Below are 23,926 nucleotides of genomic sequence, written 5' to 3' on the forward strand. Positions count from 1 at the left end.
GGCAAACCAAAATAGTACATGTGTAGAGATGCTTAAAGCATGTTAACAGTGTGCATGAGCTTCCCCTCACTTCTGAAGAGTCAGGCCTACTGTTCTCCTTGACATCTGAAAAAGGACAGACAGATAGGAGAAAGCAGTGCCTTGGCTGGCTCATACATGAACCCTGTGTTAGCCCCCATTCCTGTGCTCTCATCTCCCCTTTCCTTAGGACTAAAATGTAAGAGGTGTGTAGCTTCCTGAGAATGGGAGAATTTAGGTGAGACTAAATAAGAAATCTTTCCTGTAGAGAGGGGATAATCATCTACGTGATCTATTGTCTGGTTTTCATGGTCTTTTTTCATGGTCATAGACCCCAGTCTATGTTGGAGTCAACTGTCATGGCCCAGGGATGCACCCTCTTTTCCTTCAGAAAATTAAGGTTGCAGTAGCTCAACCTAAAGAGCCAGAGCGTCTCTGCCTGCCTGCATGACTCCACACTCAGCACGCTGCACAGCTTGAGTAGGGCAAAGAAGCCACTAAGCCACAAAAGAGTGTCCTATTAACCCTGGCTCCTGAAAGGCTGGAGGCAGGGAAGCTGCCCTTGCTCAGGACTACTGATTCAAAGCAATGTGAAGCAGAAGGATTTATACAGCTCACACACACAGAGCTGCCAGAGATGGGCTAGTGGCTGGACTGGACCTCTGATCCAATCCCAAGAGGCAATCCCTTTATGCCTGAAGCCAGAATCTGGCTTACATTAGGAACGGCAGTGGCTCCTGTGGGTGAATGGTTTATTTCAGGCTTCTGGAAATAAGTAGAGGCACCACAAGGGAAATAGAAGTCTTCAAAGTAAAATTACTGGCCTGCTATGCATGTCCTTAGCAAGCTGTCTTTTGACTGGGCTGACCACTGAAAGGTATGTTGCCTAGCACTCCCACAGCAGATTTTTGAGTTTTTTTTGATACATTTCCCTTTTCTAAGCTTAGCTATGTCTTTAAGACAGACTACATTTTAATGCACAATATAATGTATGGTGACAATTAGCAGCTCTTCCATTGTAACAGGCTGGCAACTCTACAGTCTCAGCAACACAGGTCATCTGCAGTGGCCATTTGTAACTCATAAACTGTGTTGGTGTGAAGCCACATTTTCTTTTTTCTTTTCTTTAACAGTGAAGCATTACCTGGTGAAATGCCCCCAGAACAGGTAGGAGATTACACTTCTATTTACTATAACCGAAGGGACCAGTTCTTCTTGTTTTTTTGCTAGATATGCTGGAGAAATTGAATTACGCTTTACAAAATGTTTACAGGAGGTTAGAGAGTCCCACATCCATCACTCACTAACATGCCTGCAAGCCAGCAGCTGCTGTGCATGATAAAAAAGAGACCTACCTTGGGTATCTAGCTGTAGATCCTGCAGATCAGTCATGAGGCTCTGAACTGCTTTCTGGAGAAGGCTTCTTCCATCCTGTGTGGCTTTCTAGGGTTTCCCAACACCTCACCAGATGATAATGACTTAAACCATCTCTGTACATAAAACAAACCATAATGAAACCCAGTGATACCTGTAACCAGGATCAGGGTGTGGGGCTCAAAGGTTTTCCAGGCCCACAGTCTTCTTCCAGCTGAAGACTCCAAGTGAAGGAAAAAATTTGGCTTCTGCTGCAGTCACTGTCCCTTTAAATACCACTTGCTGCTGAAAGTTTTTGATTGTGTGGTGTGATAAAATTGCTTTCCATCATATGATCTTCTTGAGATATAAATTGTGCTGGAACTGCAGCAGAAAAAAGATGATGGAAGCATTTTACAAACAAAAAAGATTAAAGAGGGATGCCTCATAACAGCACAGAAGAACAGCTGTTTCCCAGTTTTCAGTGACATAAAACATGTGTTTCTAGTCTTGTAGTTTAAATACATACCACTTGGTATCACAGATACTATGAGATTCAATGCCAAGAAGAGCATATCCTAGATCCTCAAATACTGTAATTTTTAGTACATTCTCATGGATGACTGCTGTATTCAATCTAAGCAAAGCTCAGAGTGAAGTCACAACAAAGCAACAAAGTTCAGAAAAGGCCAGTACAAACTGAAACTTTCATGTTTTTTGTGTGACCCTGACTTTGTGTGACCCTGACCACCAAAAATTCACAAAGACAGCTCAGCAGCTTTTGTTTTCCCCTGTATGTTTTCTTTCCCCTTCTTTATTAACTGCTGGGACAAAGTTGGAATTAGAAAACCAAAAAAGCAGCAGGGGGAGTGGGAGGAAATGATCATAGATTGGTAGAGAACACAAGAGGAGGAGAAAAAAGAGAACTGATTGAAAAGTTGACTGAAAAAATGAAGCATGCCAGTCAGATAAGAAGACTCATAATATAAAATATGCCTCTCTGGGAATACATGATGTGGTACTTACATAACTTCAAACACTAAACTTAGGAGGCTGAATAGCAAGGGGAAAAACAGCCAATATGATTTTTTCACTGTAAGACAGAAGCTCCAGAAGTGAAATAAATGCATGACTCTATATGGATAAAAATAAGGTTTCATGTATTTCAGTGAGGCAAGATATGCTAATGAAAGTCTTGATGCCCTAAATGCATGTCTGAAGTGTATTGACTTCAGGGTTGTAAAATTAAAAGATATTACCAGTAACATAATTTTTTGTATGATGGTATTATACACTTGGTATAATTTGTTTTCCTCCCTCTGCTCAAAACACAAACCATTTTTTCATTTGCGCTCACGTCACTTTACCTGTATATACATTTTCTTGGCATCTATTTCAGCACACTTAGACCCAAAGTTCAGTGTCTAAATATCCATTAGGCCAAACCAATGAACTAACTTGCATGAGATTTCTGCCAGTCAAAATGACTATGCTGTGCAAAACTCAGCCTTGATTAGAGGGCCTCAGCTACAGCTCCCTTAGGGATATTTCGAACTCAGAGCAGAATTCAGTTTCAAAGTTACATTAGTAGTCCAGTGTCTAAGAAATGTCTGTACTCCCACTGCAGTAATACCTAAGCATCTTAAAATATTTCATGTCTTGACATCACAATGGTGTTTTTACTTAATTGGAATTCGAAGCACAAAAGGCTAAGTGATTTGCCCCAGGTCTCACAAAATGGCCTTGGTAGAAATGAAAATTAAATCCAGATTTCCTGAGTAGAACAAAGCAATATTTGGGTTGTGATTTCCTACTTGACTAATAATAAATTGAGAAAAAAAAATGACTTAACCTAAAACTATTTCTTTCTCACTTAAAAAAACCCCCCAAAACTAAATAAAAACTACAGTTATTTTGAGTTTTCCAAACCATCTAGTCCTATTTTCTGGGGGTTTCCTCTTCTTTAAATATCTTTCTTATTATTATCTTCCCTGTTATTAGCTCATTTTGCCAGTTTTCTGATCCACAAACTTCCAGAATATGTAGCTTTGAAAATAAGAATTCTTTTTCAGTCTTTTACTTACTTGTTTTGGCCTGAACTCTCCAGTCCTTCAATGACTGCTCTTCTGGAGACAAATAATTTGAGGTGAAAAAAGTGTTCTAATGGTGTAGGAGCAAATTCTGCCTGCCTAAACCAGAACCATGTACCCAGTCCTCCTCTGACATCTTCTCACACAGCTCCTTTATTTGGAAAATACCAAAGCAGCTCCCAGTTCACTCAGGTGAATTCTTTGTCATCATGTCACCCTGCAGACAAGAAAGAATCACTGACCTATAAAACCGCAGGAAAAGTCCCAGATCCTTGACTCTAATAAGGATAGCAAACCCCAAAATTGCAGCAGTTTGCCAGCTTTTGGGACAGTATGTCCCAGAAATACCAGCCATGACCTTCAGGGAAACCACTGTCCTGGTGCCGTGATTGTTAGACACTTTTCACAGTTGTTTTTTTCCCCCTCCATACTCCAAACTCCTGTCTTTTGTTTGCTCTCTAAAAACTCATTAGATCCTTCAAGAAATGCACAGTATGACACTGTGGAAATAGGAGCCAGGAGGCTGGAGGAGGAGCTGGAGATAAAAACTTAACTTTTCTTTTAGACATAGAACAAGACAAGCACACAAAGAGGCAGTGTTTTGGAGCCAAGAAGTCTTTTCTGAGCTTCCTTGTTTGATTTGAGGAGCTCAGTTCTAAGACAGCAAGTACAGTTACTGAATCTCCCAGAATGAGTTAACTCTGTATGGCCCTGGCATTTGAAAGAAAAGTGTAAGCTATGAACACATTTCTCTGTCGCTTCACGTTTTCAGTGGCAAAACAGGAATAATAACTGATGCAATGAATTGACACTAAGTCTTTTCATATATAGTGCTTAAAGTAACTGTATCAGAATGATAGTATCATTAAGCTACGCATCTGTGTTAATGACCTTGGATTATTACAACAAAAAACATTACGAAACCATTCTCATCCCCTTTTTGGTATTCTTTGTTCTTTGTAGTTTGCTGTGTTTGAGCAATGAATCTAGCCAGGACAGTTTCATTTCCTGCTGGTTTTAAACAATTTCATGCTTTGATTTTAATATAGAAACAAATGGTTGTTGTGGGATAAGTTCACAATAGCGCAGGCAGATTTGGAAATTATTTTAATACAACCCTCAGTTTACATAATTGATGCAATTTATTTATATATCATGAAAATATTTTACATTTTAAAGACTTTAAAACAAGTTTGTCAGCAAACCTATATTTTGGAATGAGTGCATGGAACAGAACTCTGGAAAATCTCCAAACCGTGGGCTTTTTGTAATCTACACAGGTATAAATCCAGTGTGATTTAATCAATGGTAGTGACATTCATTGGATTTACAGCTGTGTAAAATTATAATGTCTCTTATTTTGTAATTCTTGTGTGAGAAATAGCACAAGAGAACCTGGAGAGAAACAGCAACTTGGAACAAGTGATTTAAAATGCAATGAAATCAGTGTTGTCAGTGTTATGAATATGGATAACCTGGTTGGATCACATTGTGTGGTGTTATTCACCAGTGCAGAACAGAAAGGTCTCCAAAATCGTGCTGTGTTGATCTTTCTGGTGCCAAGCCCGTGGTCAGATGCATCTGAGCAGCAACTTCTTACCAAGTCATCTCCACCACCATAGTCATAACTAACTGCTACATGCTCTCTTCCCACCCTAGCCATAAGTTAAAACTTCTTTCATTACCAGTTAAGCCCATACAATTTTATTTCACATTAGCTGCAAGCTAGAAGCACTTGCACAGTCAGTTACCACAGCTCAGCTGTCACGTGGTGAGAATTGCTGCAACCTGACTGCATATCTAATTGCTAAATATTCAAAGCAGGATATATTACCTCAGACTTTGGGAGATGCTAAGGGTAAAAACGCCAGACTTGAAGGATGTTGAACTGTAATAGTCTAAACACAGAAGCTCTCTTGGACAGGAGTCTGTTTACAATATGGCTTGTACTCTTCCCTCATACTTACTAGTGCTTTTTCAGTGCAGATGTGCTGGAGAATGCGCGAGTTTAGAGATCAGAGCATGGTTTCTCCATTTGAGGTGCACTGGGCACACCAGCCTCTTTTAAAAAGCTAGCTTATTCAAATACTGGTGTGCAAGCTGCCTGAAGGCACACTGTGCTCTCCTGGCCTGTTGGCCCCTCAGCCAGTCTCACCTCAGAAACCACATTGAAGATTTTATTTTGCCATATGTTTTACTTGTGAGCTTACAAAAGTCCCTTAACCCATCTCTGCCTCTGGCCCTTGATGACAGAAGGGTACAAGCTCACCCTGGGTGCAGCAATGAGGTCATGCACATTTTTTAAGGAATAGGTGCTATGCAATAAGTCTTGTTTGATCCTGACAATTTGCATTTCCTGTGCCAGGAAAGTCCAGATTCATGAGTTTCTCTGCCAGGCTGCATGTTTGAAAAAATTCAAGACCCAGAGCATTTTCAGCCTTTGTAAGGGTTTTTCAGTGTATCCCCAGGTCAAAATTCAAGTTGTTGGGCAGGGACACATGCAAGTGGAAGGGGATGTGTTTGTGTGAACTCACTGGGTCAAACTGTCTTTCCCTCCATTGCCCTTACACATGGACCTCTGCTTTGCAGCTCTGGGGAGACAGTTACCAGTGTGACAAGCATGTCCCCTCTGCAGCCCAAGAAGGTAAAGAAAAAGAAGGAAAAAGAGAAACTGGAGCAGCCACCAGCCATCCCAGCAAAAGGTATGAAAACAGAGGTGCAGTGGTTAAAGAGTACAGAGTTATTTCAAATCCCACACACAACCATAGAGAGACAGCAGAACACATGATGCCAGGACTCCTGCATTCTGCCACAGACTCTGCCTGTGAGACAACCTGTGCTCGCTCCCATTGGTGGAGGAAGAAGTGGCTCATGCCTGCTACTGGGACCAGGCGCTCACCTCCCTGCAGCTTTAGCTATTGAAAAGCTAGTCACCAAATCCAAGCAAGGGGTCTCCTGTCCCTGTAATCAGAGGAGAGGAACCACTGTAAGCAGGATTCACCTGCTCCAAGATAAGATTAAAGTTAGGCAAGATGAAATTTTGTGTTGGGCATAGACTGAGGGAAGTGTTTCACTCTTAAAATTGCAGGTACACTTGAGAAGATAAAGATCAACCTCATGGGCAGCTCACTTTTAAAGAATATTTGCAATTGCCTCTAGGATCAGTCTTACAAAATCTTAGGTCTTCTTTCTGAGCAGTACTGCTGGTGCTGAGCCACTGGGAGAAAGGAGGGAAAAGGTCTGAAACTTTACTGTGGGTGAGATCACAAGTGATCACTTCTCAAGGGGTTTATTTGCTTTAGCTTCTGTACACAAACAGCATGTTTTGCTTATCAAATGCCTTAATATCATGGGGTTTTTTTCTAATTAATAAACCCTACACTTCATTGTAAAATGTTACCTGAAATAAAGTTAAGCTCTGTTATAAGTACATGTATTTGCTCCTAATCTGCTATTGATTTGTAATTTATAAATTGATAATACATATACAAAAAATGGCGGTAAGTGATGATAATATGAAATGATCCCTTAATATTTATTTCCATAGCTCCAATAGCCAATAATTTTCCTAAGCCCAAGCTCTTGAAACCTCAAAGAAAATTGATCTTGGTAAGTAATTTTCTATGACATTATTTTCTCTATATTGTTCTCTCTCAATGCAATTGCTGTAATGTTACCAGAACTCTATGTTCCGAAACTATAAATTGGCTTAAAAATCATACAAGTCTTTTTTTTTTTTTTTAAAGAAATAACTTTACAAGTGATGAATTATCTTGGCTTTTTTTCATTTTCAGCATTAGCTTACACTGGACTATGTTTTCTAGCAGTTGTCATGTCTACAAATTTAGCCTGTTCTTAAATGAAACCTGTTATTGATTCTCACATGCTTCTGGCAGTTGGTGCTTTGCACAAAAATACCAGTTACTGACAGAATCATGACTGTACTGATCACACTGCTTTTCATACTTTTAAAGTCAGAAATGGGCAGCCTGACTCTGCTCTGCAGTGGTGTAAGTCAGGAATAACTGGATTGTAGGAATAAGATGTATGCATATAGCTCATATTAAGGGGGGAAAAAAGCCCTCATATGACAATTCCTGTTGGATATGAGTTTCCATTTGGAAAAAGAAACTCTGCAAATATATACCATACAAATCAAAAGGATGGAGAGATGATTCTCTGCTTTAGTAACAAAGCACTACCTGGACAAAACATCTGGGAGCAAGAGTTTTATAACAAGTAACTTCAACGGCCTATTTAAAGAGGGTGGTTTGCTGGGGTCCCCATATAGTCAGTAGAGAGATGACTTAAGAGTTGAAGCCTGATGCTCCTACTAACTTAGCTTAGATGCTGTGAATTGCCTTTTGGGAATACTTTCTCCCTTCTCTGGCAACATAGAGAGCCCAAAGTGACTCACCAACTTATGTGAAAGTGAATTCCTAAAGTCAGGCCATGTGAATAACCGAACACCTCTGTGATGGCTTCACTTTCAGATGAGGTTTAGAATTGGGAATTTTCCCACCAATTGCCAGTAAATAAACTCTGCCCTTTTAAGCATGGTCAGGGTACAACTCAGGATACCTGGGCATAATGCTATGTGTCTTCAGAAAAGTTCAGCTAAAAAAACCTTAGGTGATATTGCTGCTTGGGTATGGAGGTCACCTCTCCTATGCTGGTCCTGCAGAGACTGCATCTTGGCCAGGCTGCTCTTACAGGTCAGGTTTCGGCAGAAGAAGAAGTCGAGTTTTAAAATCCATGAAAATAACCTTATATTCATGTTGGTAATTATGTCAGGCCAAAGCTATGCTAAGAGGATAAAGACAGTGCTTGGCATCAGGGGATGACAGCCACCCTTTGCTGTGCACAAACTGTGTTAATCACTGCATCCAGGCACACAACTACATCAAAAATTAGTTATTAAGCCCTCCAAGGATGAGGAGTCATTAGTTAAAGTACTCACACTCTTTCTGCAGGTCAATAAAGCACATCAACACATGCTGAACTTGAGGTAAATCTGCTTCTGGATGCTTTTTCTTTCTGGAATAAATCCAAGGATATGGGCCACTAATAGCTGTAGGCTCTTCCCTTCCTGTTATGCTCCCCAGTCAAGGTACAGCTCATTGGAGGTGAGCAGGAGTAAAGCCTTTTCAAACATTGGAGTCAGCTTTGTCTTCCCTAGCATGACTGAGGATTCGCATGCTGTATGTAGCCAGTAGGCTCAGTTTTAATGCCTTGCTATGGGACTCGATTCTGGCAGCTGTTCCATACGTTGCTCTTTCCACTTTCATTGCTTATCTCAGAGTACTCCTGAAGAGACGTTGCAGCCTGCAGAAAACACACAATCTGCGGGCCTGAGTTAGTTTTAAATCAAAAAGTAATCCAACAAATATTATCCAAAGAATTTTAAAGACCCAAATGCACCTAGCAATACTTTAAAGTACAAAATAAATTAAACCCAAGTCAGTCTCTAAGGCACATTCAAAAGCTGGGCAGGATGCTCCCCAGAGCTGTTTCCCATTTCTGTTCCTTTTGCCTCCCTTTATGACACAGTTGTAAAGCCCCTATGTTTCAGTATTCTCAGAAAAAAAATCCAATTTTTCTGTTTTTATATGAATATTCAGTAAGGAACTTAAACTAATTGAAGTAGAAGAAGTTTCAGCAAAGATACAAAATGGTAATAATAACAGAGAAAAAGACACGAAAAATGCATCTAGATGAAACATTTTATTGATTTTCAGCAAACTTGCTTCCCCCATTTTTTTTAATTCTCAAAAATTTCTCAGATTTTAAAATTTTAGCCTGCTTTGGAGAAAAAAAAATCATACTATAGTTATCCTGCCAAATCCCTGCAAGATAAAAGAATTTTTTCTTTCCAAATGTAATTATTGCACAGCTGGTGTTTGTACTAGGTCTTTTTTCACTGATGGCACATAGTTACTAGGTAATCGTCACTGCAAAGACAGATTCAAATTGCTGAATTTCTGGACAACTTCTGCAGCTTCCTTGTGCAACCCAAGGAAGACACCACTCTGAGGCACTGGGAGAATATTCTAGAAAACCTAAGCAAACAAGCTAGACTATAAGGGAACATTACAAAATAGTTCCAGTGTTTTGGGAAATTTTTTGTAGTAATCTAAATACCAGCAAAATTATTTCCAGAGGACATGTGCTTCTGATTTCTTGAAAGATGTTTATAATAAGCTAGAGAATTTCTTTTGTTGTTAACGTGCTAGAGAGGGTTGCAGTATAATTTTACAAGAATACAATAACCTGGATAAAATATGGACATAATCTCAATGAAAATTAAAAAAAGAGAAAGCCTAATATGTTGAATTGCACAGCCTTGAGTAAAGACTTTTAAGAACTCTGCTTAAGTCATATTGCTTTTGCTTTAGCCAGAATAACAATTCTATGCTCCCCTTGTTGCAAAAATATTCCCCATCAGTGTCATTCTCTATTAGCATCAATGAGAAATGTGTACAGATCGAAGGAAATAGAGATGCTGAAATGCAAAACGGGATGGTTTTTATAGCATGCAAGAAGCACAGAGAGTCATTATAGAGAAGAAAATTCTAGGGGCCCACAAATTCTGCTCCCTAAGGAGTGTTCTGCTATAGCCTTACGTACTTAGCCCTTTGAGTTGGTAGGGATAAATATTATACTTCCTCAACCAAATTTTCTGGTAAGCTTTACATTGCCTCCTGGAGATTAGTCGTCATAGCCCAGGAGTGTGGGTTATAGAACCCCATCTAAATGAAAAGGTTTCTGTGTCTTTTCATGAAGGTTTGCATAACCAAGCCAGTGGAAAGGATGTGACTTCATGTTTGGCCAAATCCTGCAATCTTTACTTCTGCAAAAATTTTTTAATGCCATTACTTTCACACTAAATTTTAAGGAGTGGAATACTTGCACAGATAATACAGGCTGTAGGGAATCTACCTGATTCTTCCAGTGACTTTTATGGCCTTTTCCTAAGGCATTAATTGACCCGCTTTGAAATCATGTGAATATATCCAGTATTACAAATCATGCCATTGGGCTTAGTTCTTCAAACACATTGCATATGTAAAGCATGCAGTACATAAGAGTACTCCTGAAGCAGCATGACCATAGTTGAGTTATTTAAGAGAAAAATCCTTCTAGCTACAGCTCATAAAGTGCAGATAACATTGTTTATCCCAACATGGATTGGATCACTGGTGGCTGGCTGCCGTGTGATCACTGAGATTTTCTTTTGATGATGAGAAGAGTGGTGTAAAAGCTACTTGAGAAACAGGAAGAGCTCATAGTTATCAGGCTCCCTGCTCCTTCCATGGCCACAAGGCAGAAGAGTGTTCTTTTGAGCAAGAATTTGACAGGGGTTGGACACTTGCGGAACTGAGAAGGCTATGACTTGGTCTCATTACCTGCATGCACTCAGCAAATTCATGTTTGGTGGTCTGTATGGGTGTATACTCTTGAATCAAGCAATGAAGACAGGTGTTCCTAAATTTGCCCAGAAGCTTAAGATTCCTTCACATGAAAAATCTTTTTGACTTCTAGGTTTCAGGAGTGCGTTTCCAATTGTACAACAAACCAACCAGCTACACTGTCTATCAGGACCAGTGACGTTTTGGGAAAGGGGTCTAGATGTAAGAGCAAGTTTTCTGCAGTCTGATTGCCACTTAAGAGGGCTGTGAAATGTGAAGAGCTGCTTTTGGTTTTTTGCTTGCTGGGGAATTTGTGCATTCTAAACTGCTCTCCAGCCTGCTATCCTCCAACTCACAACAACCTGGGACAAAATTTACCCATTGCAAGCTTGTACGTGATAGATGGGGGTGATTTTTTTTTTCCTGTCTTCTTTTTCATCTCTCAAGCACTGCATCATTAAAACCCGTCTTACATCATATGCATCAATCTGCCTAGGAAAGGTAGTCTGGTCAGTTTTTTGCACTAGTAGAGTTCCTCATTTGTCTTAACCTACTGGCCCTTTCCTTTAGATTGAGCAAGAAAGTGAAATACATCTGTTCAGTAATTTGTGGATTCTGGATCTGGGGACAATCAGGTCTTCCTTTTTTTCTGGATGGTTTTAAATTAAAAGCTCTGTCACCCTCTTTTAGAAGAGCTGTCTCCTCCACAACATGTAATGATGTTTTAAGTTCTGAATTTCTCAAGGCATTATTGATGCCCACAGACTTCAAGTAACATATATGACATATAAAAGAAGTGGTGAAAATTTTTTTCCACAGCTCCCTATGATTCTTGAATACTTCCATGTAGTCCACATCATTTCCCTCTCTGTGAGATGAATAATCTTTTTTTTCACAGTCTTTCTTTAGGATGTGAGATATCTGTAGGAACATTTCTACATGAATATAATTCACACATGCAGGTTGACTCTCGGAACACAACATATTCAAAATCACTGAGCTATGCCTGCTTTCACATTCAGATGACACGTTGCTATCTTTACCCTCAAGAAGGAATAGTTTGTATAAATACATAAAATCTCTTGCTGGACTTGTGTCAACATTTACGTATTTACAAAATCCCACAGCAAATTATTTTTGTGTGACAACACAGTTGGAGAAATACAAGTGTCACCAGAAAACTGAAAACCTTTAATTATTTCCTTGGGCCTTTTTAAAGGATAAGAAGTCATCAGCCAGATTTCCAGCAGTTAGTTTTGTTTAGAGTCTAGAAATAATTCTACAACTGTAAAAGGAATAAAATATTAGCAAAGGTGAAGAACTTTTCCCCCAAATTTGTTAAAACAGGCTGTAGAGACCTTTGCCATGTATTAATGAAGAAAGATGGACTGGTTCACCCCTTATAGTCACTGTGTGCTCTATATTTGTGAGTTTGTTTCTTTAAAATAAAGTCACAATGGTACTTAGTAAATAATTTTAGTCCCTGACTTTGTTATCATAATTTGTATGGGATTCAAGAGCAAAATTTAGATGCAATGCTGAAAGAGAGATATTGATGTAGACATTGTTCTCAGAGATCAGTCGTCTTTTAGGGAGTGAAAAATAGGCATCTTAGTGGAAAGAAACGGTCCTTTTTAACTGGTAATATCACTAAAGTCATGCTTCCTACTCCCCGTGTTTTCCAATTTTCTATTCTTATCTTTGGCACTGACAAGACAATGGCTCCCTTGATATTTCAGTGCTCTTAGTGGGAAGCAGTTGCATTTCTATGGGATAACTTCTCTTGCAGATCTAGCTTCAGTTTTTCATGAAGGTCTGCAGAAGTAATTTTTTAAGTTCCTCTCTTCCAGGGGAATCTCTGGCTTTATACTTGCAGTCAAGACGCTGACATTGGTAAACATACAAAGCTCTAAAGAGAAAAAAGGAAAACCTCTTTCTGACTACTGGCTTAAGTTACTACCTTGATGAGGGAACCATCCCACTGAGGTTCAAGGGTTTGAGTGTAAGGCCCCTGAGGACTGCTATTCATTTCAGCACAAGAAAGACCAAAGAATCTAGAGAGAGCAGTTTTCCTGTATACATTAAAAAACATGACTGTTGAAGGCTAATGCTTTTCTCTCTGAAGCTACAAGAGGGCTTTCTCACTATTAACTTCACAAAATCCTGCGTAACCCCGTTGCTAACATATGCTGTCTCGCTCAGTCCTGATGACCCAGACAAGGTAGTTGCAGCCTGTCTATCAAACATCGTATCTTCACTTCAGCACACGTTTGCCTTTAGCTCCATAGTTGACCCTCCAGATGGCCAAGCTGGCAGCCACACTCCATCTCCTCCCACAGCTTCAGAAAAAAAAAAAAAAAATGCTTATGAAAAGGAGATGTGCAGAAGAGAAGATGGGCCAAGCCCCTTTTCCTCTTTTTCTTAGGCTGCACACAGTCTGCAGTTTCCTTCCATCTGGGCATTCGTGCAGAGAGAAGCAACAATCTGTCCCTGTTACCAAAGCCCTTCCAGTTGGCCGGGAGAGTGCTGTCTAGACATATTCTGACTGAGTGGGCTCAGGCCATGATACAGGATGCTCCTGAGCTGTGCCATCTGGACAGTATCCACATTTTTCCTGTGGAGCTCTTTACTGAGTGTGACTGCAAAACAGGATGTTTCTCAAATATGAAAGGGAAGAGGCCAAAGATCTGAGCCTGGCCTTTGCAAGAGAAAGAAGAAAATGGTAGTACCAGCATGTGCTTGCTAAGGAAGAGCTACTTCATGGCACTGGGGCAGAGTGGCTTTCTGTGTGCTGTGGAACCACCTGAAGAGAAGTGCAATTCCTAGAGACTGGATCAAACAAACTTCACCACTATCTTTTGACTCTGTACCTTTTCCATTTGCATTTCCTCCGTCAACCCCTGGTGCTTAATAGCACACTGTAGCCACTCCAGAGGAGGCAATTTGCTATACTCTGGCGATCAAAACAGCAAACATGCATAATTGGCAAGGTTAGGCCAGTGAGGGTGGGGGTTCATTTTCAGGAAAATCAGAGTTACTAGAAATATTACAAAGCTCTAACTGGAACTTTGGACATACGCTTATTAAATTCAGAAAACTTAGGCATGAAAGTTCAGTTTGGTCCGTAAATATAATTTTCTTGCCCTGTCCCTTGTTAAAGTCATTCTGCATCATATCCCAAACAAAAACTACCATCACATGCATTCATATAGACACTGAATTCTAAGGCAGATGTCGGCACCAGTAGTTACTAAAATATTGAAGTGAACTGGGAAGTGAGCCCTTTTCTGCTTATTTTTGATAGCAAACTGGAATAAAGAGAATGTTTATTTCTAAAATAAGAAATTTGAATTAATTTTGTCTTCGTGATAACTGGTGTGGTCACGGAACAGTGAGATTGCAGCAATCCATAAATGCAAGTTAGCATCACTTGTATTTCCAAACAAGTTAAATTTATGAGGTTGTTATTTGCTTGTTTTCTTCATATCTAATTATAAATTTGGGTAAAAGTGGTCTTAGTTAAAACTTTCAGTCTGATAGTGTTCGCAGTATAAACATCCCTGAGGCTGCCAAGAAACAGCTAAGGCTGAGAAGAGCAAAATTGACATTCCTGGTAATTATGACATAAAAATCAGAGTAATTTTCATTAAAAACCCAACTCTTGTAGAGAATTTCTAACACATTTCTATACTGGACGAACCAAATAAAACCAAAACTATGTATACATATATTTTAGTTCCTTTTGAATATTCACATGATAGACTTCACAGATTGTTTATTAAGGAAAATTCCTATAAGTGAACTGTTGAATAGTTGCCTATAGGAAGCCCTGTGACTGGAATAAACTAAAGTTAATATGGAAGAAATTTGGAAGAGGAATCATTTTGCATTTGCCAGAAGATATGCTGGGAAGTGATGGCTCTTCCTAGTTTATATTAGTGCAAAATATGTGATCCCAAGATGAGAAAACAGACATACAAGATAAAGACTGTATCTAGAAACGTCACTTTGGAACAGAATCCTATTTGAAGAAAGAATTTCAATATTATTTTAGAACAATGATGTAATTTTTCACAAAAGAATATTGTAGCCATAGACATCTCAATGAACTCCTAAATGAAGAGCCAGAATGGACAGAGAGTCATTCCTTGTCTCTTCCTCTTCTGCCCTATTATCAGTCTGAACTATAACATCAGTGACTAAAGTCACACTATTGTTCCAAAAAGGAGGTTGTGGCAAGGTTCCAGGTTGACATTGCCAAAACGCTATCCAGTCCAAACAAAAGATGAAATTGTGGAACCAGTTTTCTTTCCCTGCCTGTTTGAAAAAAAATGGGTTTGGACAAACAAACCAGCAAAATTAAATTACACCTGTGGTTGATAAATGAAGTACAGGAGAGCGTATGGAATAAAACCCTGGCTACCATAGGTACTTTAAAGTAGTGTTGGCTTCCATGCACTGTTATTACGCATCCTTTGCTGAAAACTGTATACCCTTCACAATTTTGAACCTCCTGTGTGTTTCCTCATATTTTCAATCAAATTATTACATACTAGAAATATGCATAAGGGAAATTATTCTACACATTTTATGGTGTGCTGTTGCTTGTAGCAGTAATTGAAGTACCTTTTCCACTTATGAATGTACTAATTTTATTTGGTTTTATTGCTTTTCTAGATGCAATTATTTATTTAGTGTGTTTTGGCTTTATTAAATTATGTTTACTATAGGAACATCATAAAAATGTATGAAAGCAACACATCAGCCACTACTGCCCAATGACCTGTTTTGGGGAATCTGGCGTTATTTTTCATATCCAAACATAATAGAATAAAGTAAGAATAAAGAGATAATCTACACTGAAAAACAATGCAATTTTGGGATAATATAATAAAACACCTGGACAATATGATTTCATAAATCTTAGTTCTAAAATTTACATGAGCTGGGCGTTGGGGTGACTATTTTAGGACATGCAGCATTTCCTAAATGGAAACATAACATAAAATGCAGTTAAACAGCAAAGTGGAAAGCATATACAGATTTAGTGTGCCCTGAGCAACTGATTTCTACAGAACAATGGAAATAGTTCTGCTTCAAAAGATGCACTGGGTCAGTCTTAGGAAATGCAGAGTTTTACTCTGGCAGTGACTGACGTGTTTGAAAAGTTTTATCAGATTCAGTTTTAGGAGGCTTTTCAAATGCACCGTATCATTCTGGGTTGAGGGTGTCTGAGGTGACACCCACTGAAGCTGGCAGCAAAGCTCCTGATACCTTCAAACAGAGATTAGATATTCTATCATACACTGAGAATAAAATCTTCAACATTTGCTGGTGTTATTGTGATCTCCAGCCTCAATGTAGCTCCTGTATTTAGCTTCTGTTCTACCTACTGAAGATATGGGCACATACAGTATTGAAATCTCAGAGGGAGTCTTTAACATATCATAAAAGGCAAAACCAACTTAAATGCGTACAAACTGAGACTATTACTCTCAGGCTAGAAAGAAGGGTAATATAAAAATTAAATAATTTTCAGAGCAGTTGACTAAGAGTTTTTTTTAACTCTTAAGCCAAGGCCAGGATAGGACAGATGTCTTTCTAAACATTGTGGTTCAGTTCAGTTCTAACACATGAGCAAAGAAAACAAATGTGTGATTTTATTTCTGTTACATACAAGATCAGGCTGAGACCACAGGAAGTGCTTTTACATCGTTATACCAGGGAATTCAATGAAAGCAGAAAATTTGCTGTGTAGTCAACAGTGGAGCATTTGAATTGTGAGTAATCAAGTGCAAAGATTACAGTCCTGCAGACAGTTAGCCCTGCAAGTGGCCTTTACTTACATGTACAGAACAACTGACTTTGATGACACCACTTGCAGCAGCAGCAGCTGCACAAAGTATTTCAGGATCAGATCTGCAGAGGAGAAATAAGATTAATTTATTACTAGAAAAATGTAAAATGATCCACCCAGAGGAAAACAGTCTGCAATCCAGAGTGTGTGCAACTGTCAAGGCAAAATGAGAGGATTCCACAGCAGTGCAAAATACAGGAAGCAGGGAAGCACAGGGACTGATTTCAGAGGATATTAGATGTTTATCTTTTTAGCCAGAAGACAATATAATAATTAGTCAAACACATTTGAAGGAAACAGGAATCATTCATGTTTAATCAGAAAGAAAGAAATAGCAATAAATAAAACAAAGGAAACTTCTTGGCACCGGAAAATATTGTCAAGTTTCTTCATTATAACATTTAAGTACTGCATTGAAAATCTTGGTTTATGAACTTGGAGTCAGTTTGGAGTTTAAAACTGGCAAAAAATTTTTTGGTCTCAGAGATGCAACCTTTTCTCTAAGGTATTGTGATTGCAAAAGTTTGTGTGGCTGAAATGTTTTCAGTTTGGGGCTTTTTTTTGTAGGCTTTTTAAGCTTAAACTTACGGACATCAGTTACATTCTGGTAGAACACAATACCCAAGAAGATAGAAGAACTAATTCTCCAGTTCTTCACTTGCACAGAGCCTTTGCATTTCACCGTTCTTCGTGGTGCTAAGGGGCATGGTTTAGTGTTTGATAGGAATGGTTGGACTCGATGATCCTGTGAGTCTCTTCCAACCTGGTTATTCTATGATTCTATGGTGCACCAACTCTATTTTTCTTATGCAGATGAACTGAAATTTCAAGTACTGGGGCCTGATGTACAGTTCCACAGAAACTCTTTTATTTGTTGCTACATTTTCTGATGTGAATTTGACATGAACAACTCACTCCCAAATGATAAGCCAACACAGTCAGAAGGACACAAGACTTTCCTCCTCTAAGCCACTGCTTTCAGTCTGGATGAGGTCCTCGGTAGCCGTAGGCAGCTCTCCTGTCTCCCATCTGAAATTTGTTCAGTATCTTGATAATGTCACTCTTGGTGAAGTTTTATAGTTTTAAGTCAACCAGTAGAATACATCAGACAGCTTTGGTGGTATAGCCTTTGTTCTAAACTCTGAACTCATCTATATCATGGCAAAAGTGTTAAAATCCCATTAAAATTACAGTAACTAAATTCTATCCGGTTTTGCTGCCTTCTGCATTTTTAATGTGTTCAATGTGTTTTTTGGTTCTGTTAAGGAACATAACGAGAGGTACTTTGAGTGGCTATGGTTAGAGATATAACTGGTCCAAGGTTTACAGCTGGAAAGTAAATCTGGCATATATATTTCAAATTGTGAAATCTGCAATAACTAATATTAAACTGGGAAATTTAGTAGTAAAGAGGCTGAACACTTTGCCGTCACAAGCTTTTAAAATTAGCCATATTTGAATTATCATATTTGAATGTTCATTGTTTGAGAAACATGTAAAATTGGAAATTAACATGAAATTCCTACTATTTCCTGTTTCTTATTTTTAGTATTTTTTTTTGTTTCGTCTCCTATGAACTAACTCAAATCCAGACTAAACTGATTAACAGCATAGTAAAATTAGCACATGTGAGAGAAGACATACAGCCCATTCTATAGAAAATTTAAGGCATCTTTTATTCTTAGTGGTAACAATATTATAACTGTAATTTGTTGGTTCTGTTTCCTAGCCGAAAATCACAGAGGAGACTTTAACATATGCTGAACTCGAACTTATGAAGCCAATTCAGGAAGCCAAAGGCATTCCCAGTACGACAGTCTATGCACAGATACTCTTTGAAGAGAACAAGATGTAATAGTTTATGCCTGTATAAATGTCCTTTGTTCGTGTTCTATTTAATTCTTACTGGGCTGTTTATTTATAAAAATTGTATGAATGTCCATATTTTTTTATTTCCATTCATGCACTTCTATTTTTCTATGAGGCTTTTAAACAAAATGTAGTTGAAAGTAATCATAGAAAAACCAGCTGGTCTACAAGTGACATCCTAGAGACACACTTCCTAGTGTTCAGCCCCCCATTTTAAAAGTATTGAAGTTCCACATGGGGAATTTTCATTACTAAACATTATTTCTTCTTTGATGCTAATGTGACGAGTCCAGCTGCAAACATCAACATCTTAGCAAGCTTCAGAAGGACTAGTGGCGGGATCCATGCACATCAGCCTGCTTCTGAGGACAAATAACCACTGACCAGGAAATATGTCAATTTAATGCTGTTTTTCCCATCAGAAAAATTTTAACACAGTAAAGCTGAGCCTTTTTTCTACAGCAAAAGAAAAGTTAAAATTATTTTTTCTGTTTTTGTTCCTCCTGCAGAAATAGTTACAAAAAGGTTTGGTTCCTGTATTTTCAAATTCCCTTTCTAAATGACATTGTCTTTAAAGTCTTAATGTTACTTCTAGCAAAGTTCTTCTTAAGTGCTTGAAGTCAATAATTTCGAAATAATCCAAAGGAAACACTTGTAGTTAAACCTCAGTGATTTGAGGAAGAATATTTATAGCTTGGGAATGTTTTCCAAGATTTGGTGTTTGTTTAATTGTGATTGGGAATAGGAAAACCTTGATAGTGCTTGCCTTTGGCTTTAAACTAGATTGGTGCTCCCAAAATTGTGAGAGTTTTCTCTTATGGCCTTGCTACATTGCTGAGCTGCTGATATAGAGGAAAAATCTCAGAGCTTCTCCTTTAGTATGGAGCAGATTCCATTAATGCTCTGCTTACTTACTTTGGAGTTATTTCATTGGAATGACCAGGGTTTAGGAGATAGGGAAGTGATCCTAATGTGGAAGCACAAAACACTCTTCCTCTTGATAACTGAGAAAGCATTCTCCCTTTTCCTTTGATACACTTATTCATGGAAAAATGGCCAGTCTGTGGCATCCTAGGCATTTCAGTCATGAAAAACAGCTGGACTGATGTTTTCAAGCTCCTAAATCTCCAATGCCCAAATCCCACTCAAGCTCAGGGAGAGCTGGGTACACATCTTTCAGCCCTTATGAAGCTTTAGCCTTTGAGTAACTGCAGAGTTCTTGCAGAAGTAAAAGTAAGGGCTCCTTACCTCACCATCAGGACATGGAGATCTGATACTTGGTGTGTGCCAGGTGTTCTCCAGGTCTGAGGGGGAGACCCTTGAGAGGCCACTCATTTAGCAGTATTTAGTGTGGATTTTGGAGTAACAGTCGCAGATCTTAGGTTTTGAAATCCTGATCAAGGTGATCCAAATTGCTTTCTCCTTTACATGTCAGACATTTTTAGTGATATGGTAACTTCTCATCATGGCACAGAGCAGAGCTGGAATCATCACAGGAATTCATGGCCTTATTCCTGTTACTGTATGGGAGGGAGCACAGGCGAGGAGGGCAAGGGTGACAATGCAGGGCTGGGGACATGAGACAAAGGGAAAGAGCACATCACTGCCTTTTGGTGGATTTCATCAAAGTGGCTGCATAAACTGGTTTTTAACATTTTTGAATGGAAGTAGAGATTAGACAGCATACATAATCTGTTACTGTATAGCAAGGATGTATAAACATAAAATGCAGTCACCAGCTTCCATGTTAGATAAAAGTATCTTGTATAAAAAAAAGAATTTAGAAAAGTTTGTGAGGTTGTTCATAATACGCAGTACTAATTCCAATTCTAGTACCTCATCAAAACAATTCTTTCCAAACTAAGGCCAGCTTTTATCAATAGGTTTGCTAGTAATTACTTGCATTTTTAATGTTTGTATTTGGCAGCTGTCAAGAAAATGTTTCAACTTTTCATTATCTCAGGAGTTTAATCACCCACCAAAAGGGCATGGTATCTTTTCTTTTTCTCTGATAAGGTAATGGACTTTGAGAGACAACAGCAATTAACTCACTGACCAAAATAAAAATTGGTGCTCAAGAGCAATCATATATTCAGGGATAAATTTCAGAACAGCCAGAGTCTGACTGACTATTATGCAGACAGCTGTAAGGAAGGCCTTATAAAAGTATGGAACTTACTAGCGATTCCTTTGGAATAAAAAATAAAACCCTAACATATTAATGAGTTGACTGCTTAGTTCTGAAACCTTTCTAAAGTTTGGTATATAAACATTCCTTCTGCATACAACTGGCCATTGTTCAGAAAAATCCTCTACTGTATGTTTACACCCAGTATTTTAATGAATACCATTCTTTGTGTATTAATAGTCTATATATTCTTGCTTATGCTTGATATCTAATTCCCCAAAATAGTAATTAATTGAGTTAAATAAATTACCTTTTTTTGGTGAGAGAAGTTCTCTCAGTCTGTGTAGGATTTATTACTTGCTAGAGAATGATTCAAGGATGTGTTTGCTTGGTACTCATCCCAATAGATGAGAATTGAATTTTTCATTCTGCACAAAATTCCATTATTTTAAAACATTTTCCACTTGTGACTGACTTCAGATGACAGCAGAATCCTGAAAGGCAATAGATCAGCTGAGTGAAAGGAAATACTGCTTACAAGCACACCCATCTTCTAGAGCTGACATTTCCTATGCCTCTTCTTATGCAGTGTGCACCTAGATTTAATAATGTCATATCATATCACTGAAGAAAGAAAAACATCACCCTTTACCTTGCAATTAATTGTACATCTTTAACTGTCAAAGCAACTCATTTCAGCTACAGAGAAGAAAATTTCATTAAGAAAAATACGCTCTAGTGGGAGAGATGCAGAATAAGTTGGATTTAGCTCCTTCCAAGAGGCACTGCAAAGCCGAATTAATCTCTGGCCTAACTCCCTCTGGCTTCAGCAGAACAGCAGCAGAGCTGAATGTGGCCCACTGTTCTTTTATGACAGGAGCTCCCATGAAGACTCTTAATACCTTATTAAGCATCAGTTGGAGTCTGCTGACTCATACTATTTTGGTTACTCCTCCTGTTGTCATTGGTAAAACATGGCCTAGTGCTGTAATTTTAACAAATACAGCTCCATTAGCTTCACACCAATTTAGTATCAGATTGTTAAATGTTATTGTACAGCACCCTATAGCTTTAAATAGAATTAGAGATGTTTACAGCTTTGGTTAAATGCACCTTGTTCCTCCACATTAAATTTTATTACTAGGATCCTCCATCAGCAAATAGGAGTAAATCATATTAGTGTTGTAGGCAGTGTGTGGGTTGATTCTGCAGCCCAAGGAAAAGGTGTTTTATTACTCTTTATTACAACTTTCTAATTGGTAGGTGTGGTCAGAATGTCATTATCTCTGTAATTACAAGCAAATTATTTGTTTTAGAATAACTGTAACGTAATTGTGGGGTTCTCTTCATTAAGAAGTTCAGTAAACTTGTGTCCTTAGCCAGGGTTTGGCCAGGTTCTGCTGGCGTAGCAGGACTCACACCAGATAAGGTCTCATATGACTTTTGATTTGTAGGTCAAATTCTGCTCTTTAAGGACTTTTCCAGCACAATTCCGGTGAGTAATATCAAGGTGTAAAGATAATTTTTGGCTTCGGTTTAACCTGACAGTGTAAAACATAAAAATCCTAAATTCCACTGTATAACAATTGCTCTTAGGATTTTCCTGCACTACGCTGGAATATACTCAGTTGGTGTGCTTTGTTCCACTACCTGGTTTGAATCCATTTTGCTTCCTTGATTGGGAGGCAGGGTAGATCAAAAGACTGCATGTCAATAGAAGATTCTGAGATTGTGTTATTCCTCTCAGAAAAAAGAGAAAGTGGAGATGAAACAGGTTTTGAGACGTCAGCTAGTCTATAGCTTGATCTCAAGGTTAGATCAACTCAGCCTGACTTAAACCAGTAGAGGTTGGCCTAACCTCCTCTTAGAAACTTTCAGCAATAAGGTTCCATAGTGTCCTCACCATCCATTTCCACAGCCCTAATAATTCAAAATTTTTCTTAGTATATAGGCTAAATCTTTTTGCCTTTTCCCCAGTAGACATACAAAATGCCTCCATTTCTTCTTAACAGTATTCTCCATATTTGAAGACTATCGAAGGGAAAGTGGAAAAGGGAATTAGCGACCTCAATTCTGTCAGGCTTTCCTCTTGTAAAGAACAAATTATTCCCAACACTGCTTCTCTGAAATAGATTAGCAAATTATTCCAGAGGAAAGAGTCCTGGAAATTTGGGGAATGGTTAGGTTAGATTTTGATATGGCTTCCCATACCCCATTCTGAGCACAGCCCACAGAAGAAAATGCCTGCTGAAATACCAGCACAAAACACACTCCAACATGTAGAACACACAATCGCTCTCCCTAGCAGCCCTAGCTCTTTCGGCAAGCTTCATAGCAGTTTTATATTGTAGTATATCTTCTCAGAGGCTAAATGCTAAACTAGTGTGGTCTACTGACTGCTTAGCAATAGGTAGGGCAGGAATCCTACCTGTCTTGGCACCATATTGTGTTAATTCTCCCTTGTACCTCACCAACATTACCACATTATTTGCCAACTCCACAAGAGGTTTTTTAGTTTTTGAAAATCCCAGTCAGAAACTTTCTGGCAGCCCTTTTTGAGTCTCAAGCTGAGACCTGCTCAAGTTTTTGTTTTGGTACATAACACAGCTAGTCACTGGAATTGCATTTCTCTTTGCTGTGCGGGACCCGGAACTCTCCTGCATCTCACACCAGGGAAGCAGAAGGTCATCTGCAGAGTCCCCAGGCAAGCTCACTTGGGTTCTGGTCTTGGCTAGGGAAAAAACTTCGGCTAAAGAGACTTCCTACCTCTCTGTGTGACAATTCCTTGTACCCCTGTTGAATGCAAGATGTTGAGTCAAACTCAAACCTTCCCCTCTGGATTTAATTTAAATTGTTAAGCCATGTTAAAATTCTATCTGTCTGTCTTGTCTGCAGCAATATTTTATCATAAGGAACTGAACGAGAGTGCAACAGTGCATTAGGGCTCTGTACATAGAGCTGCACAAGAAAAGGTCACCTTTAGGAGCTTTTGCATTCCTGTTCTGGGCTGGCATGATCTTGGGCACAGTTGACAGCAGTTACAGTACGGAGCTACCCAGAGACCCACATCTTTCTTTGACAAACAAGCCATTGATCCTTTTGGATTATGCCCAGGAAAGAGGAGGCTTCCAGGAACTTCTCTGACTGCTAATAGTTCTCTCCTGACATTGGTGGAGAGCACAGAAGCAGGACATCACATAAA

General features: G+C 38.8%; 1 protein-coding gene across 1 annotated transcript in view; it reads left to right on the forward strand.

The window, feature by feature from the left end:
• The window catches only part of VSTM4 (V-set and transmembrane domain containing 4), a 32,844-nt gene extending 14,218 nt beyond the window's left edge, over nucleotides 1–18,626 (forward strand). Inside the window, exons 5-8 of the mRNA XM_069863201.1 lie at nucleotides 1,152–1,185; nucleotides 6,051–6,163; nucleotides 7,009–7,070; nucleotides 18,457–18,626. Of these exons, the coding sequence (XP_069719302.1) occupies nucleotides 1,152–1,185; nucleotides 6,051–6,163; nucleotides 7,009–7,070; nucleotides 18,457–18,582 (335 nt within the window). The 3' untranslated portion in view covers nucleotides 18,583–18,626. The remainder of the gene's footprint in view (nucleotides 1–1,151; nucleotides 1,186–6,050; nucleotides 6,164–7,008; nucleotides 7,071–18,456) is intronic.
• The last annotated feature ends 5,300 nt before the right edge of the window (nucleotides 18,627–23,926 follow it).

This window comes from Phaenicophaeus curvirostris, chromosome 9 (genome assembly GCF_032191515.1).
Source record: "Phaenicophaeus curvirostris isolate KB17595 chromosome 9, BPBGC_Pcur_1.0, whole genome shotgun sequence".
Lineage (NCBI taxonomy): Eukaryota > Metazoa > Chordata > Aves > Cuculiformes > Cuculidae > Phaenicophaeus > Phaenicophaeus curvirostris.